The sequence below is a fragment of the Pelobates fuscus genome, chromosome 4, assembly GCF_036172605.1.
Source record: "Pelobates fuscus isolate aPelFus1 chromosome 4, aPelFus1.pri, whole genome shotgun sequence".
Lineage (NCBI taxonomy): Eukaryota > Metazoa > Chordata > Amphibia > Anura > Pelobatidae > Pelobates > Pelobates fuscus.
Genome location: NC_086320.1, coordinates 210,705,159 through 210,721,375, shown reverse-complemented (window position 1 = coordinate 210,721,375; position 16,217 = coordinate 210,705,159). Strand labels below are relative to the sequence as shown.

Below are 16,217 nucleotides of genomic sequence, written 5' to 3'. Positions count from 1 at the left end.
AGAGCAACAACCACCTACTTGTTTCAAGGTCATAAAAAATAATAGATATTTATATACATATACTCCTCAACACCAGCAAGGTGACAAGTTTTTTAGCCAGAGTAATATTTACACATACATTATCAAAAGTCTAAAATGATATGTGGCTCTGTGCCATAATTTCCTCCCTAGTTACATCAGATATGTGTTTACGACTGCATAATAAAAAAGAAAAAAAAGAAAAGAAAAAAAAAAGGAGAGATACAATAATAATTTTGTTTTGGAACAATTACTACTACAGTCACAATGACTTAAAATGTTCCTGCTTTCTCCTATATAATGAGGGAAAACGGTTTATAATATCTTTAACATACTGTACAGACCTGCAGACTTAACAGATGTGAAAGTGGTTTGCGTTTCAAACAAGACACATTCAGATGATGTGAAAGCAGTTAGCATTTCAAACAACACATTTCAGATGACTGACAGACACATGAGTTCATGTAATGCAATGGAGAGCTAGAATGGCAGATGGAGTTAGATGGAGCTAATTCTCAAAGAGTTGTCATGAGTTTGTCTTGGTAGATCACGGTTGGAACACTGACCAAATTCTTCTGGTTCTGATCATGGATGTATCGTGTATTTCTGCTATCTCCACCGGGGCCTTGCTTCCAAAATGATCTGTCATCCTGAGGAGATGGCCTGAGCCATTTGCACAGTTATTGGTTAGTGACATATGGAACTACGTAACAGAAAAACAACCATGCAACAAAATAGGTTTATGAATTACAGTAAATGAGAACATGTAATAGTGGACACATTAAACGAGAACATTAATGCAATTCAAAAGTGATGTTAAATATGTGCAGTTGCTATTTGTAACTTATGGCTCGATGCCGTGTCAAAGTCAGGTGGAATAGCAACAAGAACCAGTTTTAGCTAGGAAAGGTAAACGTACAGAAAGCATGTAATGCAGAAAGATACAGATGACTAGCCAAAGAAACTATGCTTCTCTACACCAAATATATTCAACATTTGCTCAACCTTCCTGTTAACTAGATGTAAATGTGTAAAACAATGTGGCTCTACAGGACTATGTTAGAACAATCACAAAGTATTGCCAAAGGGCAGGAGCATTAGTTCAGAAAGCAGGCTCTACGGAATCCATTCAACTCTGGTAACAGATTAACCATGTCACAATTCCTTCTAGAAAGGAAAGAATGTACCACAATAAAGAAAGTGAGTATTCAATTCCATGTTAAGTTATTATATACCAAGAGTAAATATGCCACAATGAGAAAGCAGTGGCTGCTTTAGTGGAAAAAGTTACAAGTAAGGGAAAAGATATGATAAAATATGAAAAAGATAGCAAAACCATTAACAGATTTATTTAACCAATCATTGTTAACAGGAGTAGTCCCAGAAGATTGGAAGTTAGCGAATGTTGTGCCCATTCACAAGAAAGGTAGTAGGGAGGAGTCGGGCAACTATAGGCCAGTAAGCCTTGCTTCAGTAGTGGGGAAAATAATGGAAACCATGTTAAAGGATAGGATTGTTGAACATCTAAAATCACATGGATTTCAAGATCAGAGACAACACGGGTTTACTTCAGGGAGATCATGCCAAACTAATCTTATTGATCTTTTTGATTGGGTAATTAAAATAATAGATCAGGGTGGTGCAGTAGACATTGCTTACCTAGATTTCAGTAAGGCTTTTGACACTGTCGCTGTCAGGATCGGGTCAGGGATCCAACACGCAGAGTACAAAGAGTAGCTGATACGTATACCGGTCCTTAGGATGGCCGGACTAACGTATAACTACAATAGAATGGTCAGAGACAAGCCGAGGTCGAGGATAACAGAGGACAGGTAAGCGAGAGACAAGCCGGGTCAAGGATAACAGAAAGGCAGGAGAGTAAACAACAAAGCCGGGTCAGAACCAAAAGACAAGTGAATAATAAAGCACTGTGTGACTAGGCGGACTAGAACCACGACAGGGCAATGAGTGAATGAGAGAACCACCGTTAAGTATCCTGGCTAGGGAGAGGGGACACGCCTCCGGCGAGTCCTGATTCGTCTCCCGAGATTTGAGTGGCAGGATGTTTCGGGTTAGCGTCATGACGTCTACCTCCGGTCCTTCTGTTATAAAAGGAAGTGACTCCCTCGCGGCCGGCGTTAGCAAGACCGAGTGAACCGCGGGAGACCGAGGAGACATGGCGTCCGGACGGATAACCCTCTAAGTCTCTACCTCTCTCAAAGGTAGAGACTCCAGGTACCCTGACAGTACCCCCCCCCTCAGATACGCCCACCGGGCGGAAGGAGCCGGGGCGAGATGGAAAGCGGGAGTGAAATGCCCTGCGAAGACGAGGAGCATGAACATCCTCTTGTGGTACCCAACTCCTCTCCTCAGGACCATATCCCTTCCAGTCAACTAAATATTGTACTCGTCCCCGGGAGACACGAGAATCAATAATGGAGTTAACCTCATATTCCTCCTGACCCTCCACCTGAACAGGGCGCGGAGGGGCGATTGTGGAGGAGAATCTGTTACAGATTAGAGGTTTCAACAATGACACGTGAAAGGAGTTCGGGATGCGTAAAGTAGCTGGAAGAGCTAGACGATATGCCACTGGGTTAATTCGAGTCAAGATCCTGTAGGGACCAATATAACGAGGAGCGAATTTCATGGAAGGAACTTTAAGACGAATATTCCTAGTGCTCAACCACACTCTATCGCCTGGAACAAAATTCGGAGCCGCCCTTCTACGTTTGTCAGCATGTTTCTTTACCAGTACAGAATTGTGTAGAAGAATCTGTCGAGTCTGATCCCACAACTTCCTCAAGTTGGCCACATGGACATCAACCGACGGCACTCCTTGGGAAGGAGAAACCGGGGGAAGAATGGATGGATGAAAGCCATAGTTCATGAAGAAGGGACTTGAATGCGTGGAGTCACAAACAAGATTGTTGTGCGCAAACTCTGCCCAAGGAATCAAACCGACCCAATCGTCCTGGTGTTCGGAAACAAAACAACGTAAGTATTGCTCAATCTTCTGGTTAGTTCGTTCAGCAGCTCCGTTAGACTGAGGATGATAGGCGGACGAAAAATTCAATTTGATGCCTAATTGAGAACAGAACGACCTCCAAAAACGTGAAACAAATTGGGAGCCTCTATCAGAAGTGATCTCAGAAGGAATCCCATGTAAACGAAAAATCTCTTTAGCAAAGACCTCCGCCAATTCAGGAGAAGTCGGGAGTTTAGGCAAAGGTACGAAATGTGCCATCTTGGTAAACCTATCGACTACGGTGAGGATAACAGTGTGTTTTTTAGAAACCGGCAGATCCACAATAAAGTCCATTGCCACACAGGACCAAGGTTTGTCAGGAATTTCCAGCGGTTGTAGAAGGCCACAAGGAAGCGTATGCGGTAGTTTGGTTTTAGTACAGACCACACAAACCCCGATAAAATCCTTAATATCCTTCCGTAACGACGGCCACCAGAAATCCTTGGAGATCAAAGAATACGTCTTGCGGACACCCGGATGACCAGCCACCTTACTCTCGTGAAGACACTGTAAAAGCTCCAATTGAAGTTCAGGAGGAACGAAAAGTCTGGAAACCGGAGTCAGTCTAGGTGCCAGATGCTGCAAGTTCCTTATCTGATCAAGTAGCGGGGAATGAACTTTGAGAGTAGTGTTAGCGATAATGTTACACTTGGGTACTATAGAGGACAAAACCGGCTCAGATACGGCAGCAGGTTCATATTGGCGAGATAAGGCGTCGGCTTTAGAATTCTTAGAACCTGGCCTATATGTGAGTACGTAGTTGAAGTGAGTGAGAAATATGGACCAACGAACCTGTCTAGATGACAGTCGTTTAGCCTCCCCAATATAGGATAAGTTTTTATGATCCGTCAAAATAGTAACAGGATGCAAAGTACCCTCCAATAAATGTCTCCACTCCTTCAAGGCCATTATAACCGCTAGTAGTTCCCTGTCCCCAATGTCATATCTGCTTTCAGTACCGGACAATTTTTTGGAAAAGTATCCACAAGGATGTAATGGTTTATCTACACCCAACCTTTGGGACAGAACAGCACCTATACCTGTCTCAGAAGCGTCTACTTCGAGTAGGAAAGGTAGAGTAGTATCAGGGTGAACTAAAATTGGTGCGGAAGCAAACAGCTCTTTGAGTGTCTCAAAAGCCCGAAGAGCTTCAGTAGACCAATTCTTAGTCTCAGCCCCTTGTTTGGTCATGTTAGTGATGGGAGCAATGATAGAGGAGTATCCCTTAATGAAACGTCTGTAGTAATTAGAGAAACCAATGAATCTCTGGATAGCCTTGAGACCCTGAGGTAAAGGCCAGTCTAGTATGGATTGGAGCTTCTCCGGATCCATTTCAAACCCTTCCCCAGAAATCACATAACCAAGAAACGTAGTTTGGGATTGGTCAAAGCTGCATTTCTCTAGTTTGCAGTACAAGCCATGCTGAAGAAGTTTGTGTAAAACCCTCCTGACTTGCCTGTGGTGAGTCTCAATATCCCTGGAATGTATAAGAATATCATCAAGGTATACAATTACACAGTCATCTTGAAACTCCCTAAGAACCTCATTAATAAGGTCCTGAAATACTGCCGGAGCATTGCAGAGACCAAAAGGCATTACAGTATACTCATAGTGCCCATATCGAGTATTGAATGCAGTTTTCCACTCGTCACCGTCGTGGATTCTCACCAAATTATAAGCACCTCTAAGGTCTAACTTAGTGAAAATTTTAGAACTTTTTAATCGGTCAAAAAGCTCGGTGATCAAGGGAATCGGATAAACATTTCTGATGGTTATCTTGTTAAGGCCTCGGTAGTCAATGCAAGGTCTTAAAGAACCATCCTTCTTTTTAACAAAAAAGAATCCAGCCCCAGCAGGAGAGGAGGATCTTCTAATGAACCCCTTGTCTAGGTTTTCACGAATATACTCTTCTAGAACTAAGTTTTCATTCGTGGACAAAGGATATACATGACCCCTGGGGGGCATGGTACCAGAAAGTAAATTAATTTTGCAATCAAAAGGCCTATGTGGTGGTAAGGTATCAGCCTTTCTTTTGTCAAATACTGCCTTTAAATCTTGATACAAGGACGGTATCTGTACTTTGGTAGAGTCAGTAGCGTTATTAAGTGGGTTGACACTACAAAGAGGTGACACTTTCTTTAAACAACTCTCTTGACAATTCTGGCCCCAAGAAACTATTTCCCCTGATCTCCAATCTATAACGGGGTTATGTTTCTTAAGCCAGGAGTATCCCAGGACTATGGGAACAGAAGGGGATGAAATGAGTAGTAGGGATATTTCCTCCTTGTGTAGAATACCAATAGTTAAGTAAAGAGGTGTGGTCTCCCGGGAAATCACAGGCTCAACTAAAGGTCTACCATCAATGGCTTCAACAGCCAAGGGTGTCTTCCTTAACTGGGATGGGATAGTGTGTTCGGTGAGAAACTTTTGGTCGATAAAACTCTCAGCAGCGCCGGAGTCTATCAATGCCATAGTTTCTAAAGTTCCCTTCTCCCAAGTTAAAGAGACCGGTAATAGGAGTCTATGTTCTTTGTAGTTATGAGTAGAGGACAAAATCGAAACACCCAAGGTCTGTCCTCTAGAGAAACTTAGGTGCGAGCGTTTCCCGGACGGCTGGGACAGCTCAAACGTACATGACCTCTGAACCCACAATACATACACAGTCCCTCTCTTCTCCTGTACTGTCTCTCCTCCTCTGAGAGACGAGTAAGGCCTAACTGCATAGGTTCTGAAACCTGTGGATCTTTGGTTTCAGCAACTTGAAATGATGGTCCTAGTCTAGAGAAAGATTTAGCGGTTCTATCTCGAGTATTCTGTCTCTCCCTTAGGCGTTCATCAATACGGGAGATAAAGGAAATTAAGTCCTCCAGATTCTCGGGAAGTTCTCTTGTAGCTACCTCATCAAGTATTACATCAGATAATCCATTTAAGAATACGTCTATATAGGCCTGTTCATTCCATTTTACCTCTGCCGCCAAAGACCTGAACTCTAGTGCATAATCCACAAGTGTTTGGTTGTCTTGTCTAAGGCGCAACAGTAATCTGGCTGCATTGGCCTTCCTGCCAGGAGGGTCAAAAGTTCTTTTAAAAGCAGCTACAAAGGAATTATAGTTATAGACTAATGGATTATCATTCTCCCACAACGGATTCGCCCATCTCAGAGCTTTCTCAATGAGTAAGGTAATAATAAATCCCACCTTTGCCCTATCAGTAGGGTATGAACGGGGCTGTAGCTCGAAATGAATACTGATCTGGTTCAAAAAGCCACGACACCTCTCAGGGGAACCAGCATACCGTACAGGTGGGGTAACTCGGGAAGAAGCACCTACAGTAGCTACCTCTAACCCTGAACCCACAGAAGAAGCAGAAGTGTTACGCCTCTCCTCAGGTGGATTAATAGGGCGAGACAGCAGCGCCTGTAGTGCCAGAGCCATCTGATCCATCCTATGATCCATGGCGTCAAACCTAGGATCAGGAGAACCAAGCTGACAATTTGTACCTGCAGGATCCATGGCCCTGTCGTAATGTCAGGATCGGGTCAGGGATCCAACACGCAGAGTACAAAGAGTAGCTGATACGTATACCGGTCCTTAGGATGGCCGGACTAACGTATAACTACAATAGAATGGTCAGAGACAAGCCGAGGTCGAGGATAACAGAGGACAGGTAAGCGAGAGACAAGCCGGGTCAAGGATAACAGAAAGGCAGGAGAGTAAACAACAAAGCCGGGTCAGAACCAAAAGACAAGTGAATAATAAAGCACTGTGTGACTAGGCGGACTAGAACCACGACAGGGCAATGAGTGAATGAGAGAACCACCGTTAAGTATCCTGGCTAGGGAGAGGGGACACGCCTCCGGCGAGTCCTGATTCGTCTCCCGAGATTTGAGTGGCAGGATGTTTCGGGTTAGCGTCATGACGTCTACCTCCGGTCCTTCTGTTATAAAAGGAAGTGACTCCCTCGCGGCCGGCGTTAGCAAGACCGAGTGAACCGCGGGAGACCGAGGAGACATGGCGTCCGGACGGATAACCCTCTAAGTCTCTACCTCTCTCAAAGGTAGAGACTCCAGGTACCCTGACAGACGCACATAGAAGGGTCATCAATAAACTACCATTTTTAAGTTTGGATATTGTTGAATGGGTTAGGCTGAATGACAGGTAACAGAGGGTTGTAGTCAATGGAGTATATTCAAAGCATGGTCTTGTTACCAATGGGGTACCTCAGGGATCTGTACTTGGATCTATTATCTTTAATATTCTTATTAGTGATATTGCAGAAGGTCTTGATGTATTTTTTCCTGATGATACAAAGATATGTAGCAGGGTTGATGTTTCAGGAGGGATAAGCCAAATGGCAAATGATTTAGGTAAACTAGAAATATGGTCAGAGCTGTGGCAACTGATATTTAATGTGGATACGTGCAAGATAATGCATCTTGGACATAAAAACCCAAGGGCAGAGTACAGAATATTTGATACAGTCCTAACCTCAACATCTGAGGAAAGGGATTTAGGGGTGATTATTTGTGATGACTTAAAGGTAGGCAGACAATGTAATAGAGGAGCAGGAAATCCTAGCAGAATGATTGGTTGTATAGGGAGAGGTATTAGCAGTAGAAAGAGGGAAGTGCTCATGCCATTGTACAGAACACTGGTGAGACCTCACTTGGAGTATTGTATGCAGTACTGGAGACTGTATCTCCAGAAGGATATTGATACTTTAGACAGAGTTCAGAGAAGGGCTACTAAACTGGTTCATGGATTGCAGGATAAAACTTACAAGGTAAGGTTAAAGGAACTTAACATGTATAGCTTGGAGGAAAGATGAGACAGGGGGGATATGATAGAAACATTTAAATATACGGTAAAGGAGGAGACTATATTTAAAAGAAGAAAACTACCAGAACAAGAGGGCATAGTGTTAAATTAGAGGGGCAACGGTTTAAAAATAATATTAGGAAGTATTACTTTATGGAGAAGGTAGTGGATGCATGGAATAGCCTTACAGCTGAAATGGTAGAGGTTAACACGGTAAAGGAGTTTAAGCATGCGTGGGATAGGCATTAGGCTATACTAACTATAAGATAAGGCCAGGGACTAATGAAAGTATTTAGAAAATTGGGCAGACTAGATGGGCCGAATGGTTCTTATCTGCCATCACATTCTGTGTTTCTATGTAAAATGTACCAAATAGACAAAAAAACAAATATACTGTACATATCTACAGAGGGCAAAAAGTAATTTATTTTTTTACTACTGTTCATAAATGACTAAAAAAAATGCCATCCGTGTCTTCCAAAACACTCCAAATTAAAAAAAAAAAACTTGATCTGCTGAGAGGTCTATATGGTGTGGAAGAAAATGGCACCATTTGCAGTCCCTCTGCAGAGATGTGGAAAAAAATGGAGAACTGGCAGAGAAGTTTACTCCTCTAGAGGCTAGAAAAATTAAGTGGAGCTTGTTTTTGCATTGTTTGTGTGTTGGGCAGAGAGGATATACACACAAAGTAATAATTGCAAAGTTAGAAAGCACAATAGAACATCTAAACAATAAGTGTGCATCTTTTAAAGCCTCCTTACTTGGTAAAAAGCTTGAATGGGGAGCCAAATCAAAACAGAATACAGAAGAAGGAAAGCAGAAAGATCAAATAATTAAGAATAAAAGAAAAAAAAATATACAGAGAAACAAATCTCACTGTACATGCAATAAAACAATTACAATTAGTCAAACATTAGTCCCCATTGTACAGTGGCAAGAAAAAGTATGTAAACTCTTTAGAGTTTCTGCATTTATATGTAAATGTGTCCTATACTCTGGTTTGCTGTTAATCTAAATGGCAGTAATCCGCAAACACAATTTGTTTTAACTAATAACGCATGCTGTATTGTTCTTGTACATATTGATTATATTATTCAAATGTTAACAGTACAGGTTGGAAAAAAGTATGTGAAACCCTAGGCTAATTGGGTTCAATTAATGAAGCGAGATTTGGGGTTTGGGTTAGAGCTTCTTTGACTTATAAAAAGAACTCAAACATTTTGAGTTCGGTATGCACAAAACGCATGTGTTGATGTAACCCATGCTTTACAAAAAAGAGCTCTCATTAGACTTGAAATCAAAATTGTTGCGTAGCATAAAGCTGGAAAGGTTAATCTCAAAAGAAGAATATTCGGCGTGTCCTGAATGCAGCAGAGAGCAGGCACACGTAAGCATCACTCCATGCACTTACCAGTTCAACCCAGCGACAATCTACGCCCTTTAGGGCATTGAGCAAACTTTCCCACTGCTGGAAATGGGAAGTCTCCCCACAAGCAAAAAATAAAATAAAATCAGGTAAGCATAGGAAAACAGCCATGCCTTAGCCTCAAGACAAAGCACGCATGAGGTAAGGTGGCATGTGTCATACCGCATCAGAGTGTGTTCTGGTAACAGAGAGGAAGCTCCACGACATGCTACAAGTTTCTGAGGACAATGCTCAGGGTAGATTTTAGAGCAAGAAATACAGATCTGCACAAAGAAATACAGGATTTGGGATGTCTCAGTCACTGCGAAACTAACCGCAAGATATTGATGAGGTGGTATTTACTTTCCATTTGCCTGGCCTCGATCTACCCTTCAGCACAGCCAACCTTCTGATGATGCGGATATCGTAGGGGCACCACTCTTCAAATAAATACTTTAGTCCTGTCCAGTGTTGCAGCCCTTCTAGCTAGAGAACCAAGTTATGATTCATAAAACCCACTCACAAGCTCCTTTTGGAACCAGAGATATACTTGTTGAATATGCTATCATCAAAGGTGGAAGGACCAAAGAAGGTTCTTGCCCTCCATATCATTACAAGCAGCGATCACCAATATAGCTCACGTATTAAGTCTTCTCAACTACCAGCTTTCACAGTTCTATGTAACACATTATGCATCATTAAGGAATATGAAGAGATATCACAGACTCTTTGGGAACTAAAAAAAAATATTCCAAGCAGCTTGGCCAAATTGGGACTGAGCAGGTCGACTGTGGAAGAGTGGCCTACGCATCTACCAATGTCTCTCTCTCTCAGTCCCTTATTTTCTCTTCCCTCTTTCTGTGTTTCCCCACATTTATCTGCACATATGCAGTTGACCTGTATAACCTTCAGAACCCTGTAGTTTTGGCCAAGATATTGTGAAAGCAGTATAGGATCCATTTTTGGTATCCATGGTGTAAGGCACTATTCCAACAGCATAATATAATCCTTCACCTATTGTCTTTGATTTTGTTTTAATTTGCTTTTACTTGTTTTAGTCTTGTACCTGCATGTATTTCCTTTGAAAACGTTTATTCAATAAAAATTACATATGGAAAACCAAACTACAAATACAGCCACAGCACTTGATGTTCATACATACACTCCCATAATGCTAAATGTGGCATCTCAAAATAATATGTGCGATACCATTTCAATTAAACTCCATATGTTTGCTGCTACTTTTAAAAACACTGTGTATATTTATTAGATAAGAAATATAGAGAGGTCCCCCTTGAGGATTATTCTCTCCTAGGGCTTAACCCTGGACAATATATACACAAAGGAAGAGGTAATGCCCCTCTAAAGGGACTTAAAGATGGGAGAATGCCTATTTATAAGCCATGTCAAAATAGTAAATTATACATCTGTGCTTAAATAATCAATCTAAGTAAGAATAAACTCAAAATAGCCCTACAGAAAAATACTTTCTATATATAGACCTAGTAGTAAGGGGAAGTATTTACAAAGAAGTGCCACCTTAACTCAACCAATGCTTTTATAACTGGAAAAGATTCCTTTATTAGATGCTAGGATAAGTACAAAGTGGCTTATTTCCTAAATGTCAACCATATTTCAGGGAACATCAACTGGATACTTATAAAGTGGAAAGGATCAACATGTGTCCAGGGTAATATAGGAATCTAGAGGATAATTCTTTGCTGTATACATATATGACCCTAAACATCTTTTAGACACAATTGAGACAAAGTTTCCACTAGTACAAAGTTACAGAAAGTAACCAAAAGTTACCTAACAATCCCATTAATATTTGAACTAAATGGGGAAACAGAGATAAAGTCATAAGAGATGAATCTTTCCTGATCAAAATAATACTATAGGAGTGCAAAAATATGCACCAGACGAGCTCCATATGTACTCCCTAAAAAAAAGGAGGTGGAGGAAAGGATAGGGGAATCTCAGAGAAATGGATGTTACCACACTAGATGATAACCATAATAGCCTCATAATAAATGTCCCCAATGGATATTAATCTGCAATGTAAAAATAAACTTAGAGCCATAACTGAAACAGTAAAACCTATTTTCTAGTTGAAAAAAATTACAAAATCCAGTCACATAAGCAATTTGTGATTTTAGAATACCCACCCTTAAAGGGACAAAAAAAAAAAAAAAGACAGAAAGTAAATACACTGCTGTTAATACATTGTATAGATAATGCATTACAAATCCACAAATCACACAAAAGTTAGATTGCCCTCAAATGGGACAAGGTAAAAGAGTGATATCAGAGATCCAGTAAACAGAATAGTAGGTACATCCAGAGGTTGCAGTATACCTTCTGCACCATAACGTTTGCGATAAGATAAGATGGTGGTTGTAGTGATTAGAGTAATCTCTATCACAGTTGTATTCTTCTGGATAATACTCAGATAGTCTTGTGAGCAATCAATAATTAATCAAATTAATGTAATATGGAAGAAAAATATGGAATGCTCATAAACCATATTCCATATACAAATGTGAATCACAATAAAGTATTTGATTTATTCATACAGGGCCAGATTGGCCACCTGCCTACAACGCCTGGCCACTAGGGGGTGTCTGTTTTTAGCATATTTAATGTGACTTTTTGAACTTAAACAGGATAGTGGGGAGAGAGAAATACTAGGAGCCTTGGCCAGTGTCCTCTGTACGCCAGTCAGTCTTAATAGCACACCAACAGGGACAGCTATAGAGAGTGTAAAACTCAGTGCTGTCTCCAGCTCCTCCAGTGTCTCTGTGTGAGGCTGGACGGGAATAGTCACTTCCCATCTGCCCACTAACAGCCTCTCACACAGGAGTTATCTTGCAGGAGGAGCAGAGGAAGCGGTCAGTGATGCACACTGTATAATCCCTCCTGCAGCTCAAATATCAATCTGACTGGTCTTCAGAATACATAGGAAGGCGAGTACTTTGCAATAAATCTTTCAAACTCCAGCTCTCAAAGCCTGAACCTGAAAATAAACCCTTTACTTTCATCCCATGTTTAACTCCTCTCAAAAACTAAACACTTTATGCACCCCAATACTAAATGAACTCAACAATCCTAAAATAAGTATTACTGACAAACCCCACGGCAACCTTAAACCCTCTTTACCCAAACCACCTACTAATCCTGCATTGATTTACACAGCTGCATACAGATCCAAGCACAATAACTTACACGCAGAGGGTACATCCGGCCCTGTATCCACACAATCCATATTTATCCATATTTATTGTGGACGAGATTGATTCTGTTTTTTAAAAAGATAACTGTCTCTATATGCAGGCACTGCCTACTCTGAAACAGTTATTAAATTCCTAATATAAAAGAAAGTTTACAATATAGAAACTTTTAGGGTCTAAAATGGTTCTGAATAAACTGGAATTAAAACTTACAAATGCAGTGTGTTTTCTTGCATTACTATTTTTTCTTCTGTGTAATGCCTGAACTTCAAGCTATTTTCTTACACGAGTTTAATTTTTCAAGTTGCCTTTAACACATACCACATCTTAATGAATTACAAGGGCTTATAAATATGTATATGTGCATGTGTAGATACTGGTTCCGGACACGCATATTTATGCCAGTAGTTACTTGACACTCTTCACCAGCCAAAGATTTCTTGTAAGCAACTCATTGAAAGTCTTACAAGCCTTTGTACACCATTGCCCTTACTTGAAATGGATGCAGTCAATTCACACAATTGTGTTTTGTACAATGGCCCACAGACAAAGGTTCTTGAGAAGAATATAAATCTAATATTGACTTTTTAGATCATTTCAGATTTTTAATTTGTTTACCCTTTGATTGTCACGTGCACTCAAAGGCTTAAATACGATTGGCCACACAACTTACTGGTTCAGAGAGGGTCTATATCTTGAAATAGATGGCTAATGATTAGACAGAGTTTAGGATGCTCACCTGATACTGGGTGAACTGTGGGGGTGCCAGTGTGGCTGACTCTGCTGTATATTTGGATGGTACTGGGGCTAGAAGAAAATGAAAATTAAGTAAACATTCATGTCAGATTGTGAACAATACATATTCAAGAAAGAAATTGAAAAGGCAGCAGCCATATTCAAAAGCAGTTTGGTTTTCATTAATGTAGTCTATAATATTTAACAAGTTGGCTTTTAAATATTGTTTTAGAAATACAGGACATCTGTGAAAGCAACACAAACATGACTACAGTACTACATACAACTTTCGGGAACAACATGCGAACAGACCACTAGGAGACATTCTTAAACAGATATTCAACACATTATCCAAAAACCTTTAGAATCACTTATGTTTAATAAAACATCAACTGGAATGCGTTTCTTCCCCTCCCCCCTTCCCACCCCTCAAAAGCAATTTACTACCATCTTTCTTTTTTGCACATTATTGCTGTGAAATGTAAACTGCAACAATTACAGACTTCCTTTCTGCTCCCTGCTTGGATGTGATGTCACACACCAAAAGGAGGTATGCACTCAACATCACTCCTTTCCTGTCCTCCACCTTTCTCTAGTGATGGTTGCAGCTTGGCCTCACTAAAATGGAAGTGAATGGCAACAGGAGCATAACTAAGGTTAATTATGGGTGTGTAGGCAGGGTCCAACTATACATCTGAGAGCAGACAAAATGTCTTGTAATAATGGGAGCATCCCACGATTAACAATGCTCCACTAGTAAAATCCACTGCCAATTTTATCATTTGCAATTATAATAAGTATATTGCAAAAGGAAGAGTACCAAAAAAGTAAAACTGGAAATGTAAAAACATATAAAAAACTCTGTGCCTCCACTCTTGTTCCATTAGTGTTTTTTTTTTTTTTGTTTGTTTTTTTTATGTGCATTATCTTTGGTAAATCTTTTTAAAGATGGACAGTGATCTCCATTTTCTGTTTGGAAATTAACGAAAGACTACAAAATTAGCATTTACAATAAAAAGTATATAAAAAATACATTTCACTTGATAGATAAAACAACAACAACCCCAGACAGGAAAAATAGAAGAAACCAAAATACATTTATCATAGTTATGCATGAAAAACAGTTTAACGTCAAGCTTCTTATATACCTGGTAGCTCTGGATGTCAGGATTATTTTTATTGCTGTGAACAGAAAATACAAGCAACACTTTAGTTGTTTAGATCGCCAGAAATAGAAATAAATATGAGAATGTTTAAAAAAAAAAAAAAAAGAAAGTAGATATTTTTATTTTCATTATTATTCATCACTTAGTGTCTCCCATGGATAAGAAAAATGGTACTTGTGGGTAGAAAACAGACCGCAATTGTACAAAATTTTATATTGTCATTTGGCGATGAAATTACATTGCCGTTCTAAAACCAGCTATGTCTTGCAAAAAGCAGTCTATATCTAGGACCGACCCTATTGTACGATGTGGCTTTTCAAGTCCTGGTCTGACTTATGAGCACATACTCTGACTTCACTTGTACAGATTCTCTCACAAATAGTTTAGCAAAAATAAGAAACCTTTTAAAAAGGACTGGTTATTTTTAATACTTGTCAGAAAGTAAGTCATAAAGATATGGAATGGAGGTGAAAAAGAAGAGTTCATGGTCTGTAAAACACTTGCTTACAAATGGAAAAACAGACGTTATAATATATGAAAATCAAGGTTCAATCAGAAGTGCAAATCAAGGAGGGGTTGTGTTCAATAAGCAAAGAGCTGGATGGGGGCCCTACACTGATTAGCCACAACATTAAAACCACTAACAGTTGAAGTAAATAAAATATTATTACAAAGGCACGTGTCAAGGGGTGATACATATATAACCAGTGGCGGATCCAGAAGCTAATCTCGGGAGGGGCACTGGCAGATTATTTTAAGAAACAATCTAGGCACAATAACCACTACAGCTCTCTGTAGTGGTTTTGGTGCCAGGAGTTGCTGTGGCGCCCTCCCAGAGTAAGTAGTCAAACTGTTTAAAAAAATGTTTGATAACTTACCCATGTCTGCCGGGATAGGGGTTGTAGTGTGTATGTGTGTGAGGGTCGCAGTATGTGTATGGAGGGGTAGTGCGTGTGTGAGAGGGGTGTAGTGTATGTATGGGGTAGCAATATGTATATTGGGAGCAGTGTGTTTGTGTGTAAATGGTGCAGTGTGTGTATTGGGAGCAGTGTGTGTGTGTGTATGGGGGGCAGTGAGTGTATTGGGGCTGTGTGTGTAAGGGGGGGGCTGTGTGTGTAAGGGGGGGGCTGTGTGTGTAAGGGGGGGGGCTGTGTGTGTAAGGGGGGGGGCTGTGTGTGTAAGGGGGGGGGCTGTGTGTGTAAGGGGGGGGCTGTGTGTGTAAGGGGGGGCTGTGTGTGTAAGGGGGGGCTGTGCGTGTAAGGGGGGGCTGTGTGTGTAAGGGGGGGCTGTGTATGTAAGGGGGGGGCTGTGTATGTAAGGGGGGGCTGTGTATGTAAGGGGGGGCTGTGTATGTAAGGGGGCTGTGTGTGTAAGGGGGGGCTGTGTATGTAAGGGGGGATGTGTAGGTTAGGTGGGGGATGTGTATGTAAGGGGGCTGTGTAGGTAAGGGGGCTGTGTAGGTAAGGGGGGGCTGTGTATGTAAGGGGGGACTGTGTATGTAAGGGTGGGCTGTGTATGTAAGGGGGGCTGTGCGTGTAAGGGGGGGCTGTGCATGTAAGGGGGGGCTGTGCATGTAAGGGGGGGCTGTGCATGTGAGGGGGGCTGTGCGTGTAAGAGGGGGGCTGTGCGTGTAAGAGGGGGGCTGTGCGTGTAAGAGGGGGCTGTGTGTGTAAGAGGGGGCTGTGTGTGTAAGAGGGGGGCTGTGTGTGTAAGGGGGGGCTGTGTGTGTAAGGGGGGCTGTGTGTGTAAGGGGGGGCTGTGTGTGTAAGGGGGGGCTGTGTGTAAGGGGGGGCTGTGTGTAAGGGGGGGCTGTGTGTA

At 41.2% G+C, this 16,217-nt stretch overlaps 1 protein-coding gene across 1 annotated transcript in view; it reads right to left on the bottom strand.

The window, feature by feature from the left end:
- Positions 1–218: 218 nt before the first annotated feature.
- LOC134608783 (band 4.1-like protein 4B) overlaps positions 219–16,217 on the bottom strand; it is a 150,296-nt gene continuing 134,297 nt past the window's right edge. The window contains exons 14-16 of the mRNA XM_063451883.1: positions 14,382–14,415; positions 13,238–13,305; positions 219–681 (exon numbers count right to left, since the gene is read on the bottom strand). Coding sequence (XP_063307953.1) covers positions 534–681; positions 13,238–13,305; positions 14,382–14,415 — 250 coding nt within the window. The 3' untranslated portion in view covers positions 219–533. The remainder of the gene's footprint in view (positions 682–13,237; positions 13,306–14,381; positions 14,416–16,217) is intronic.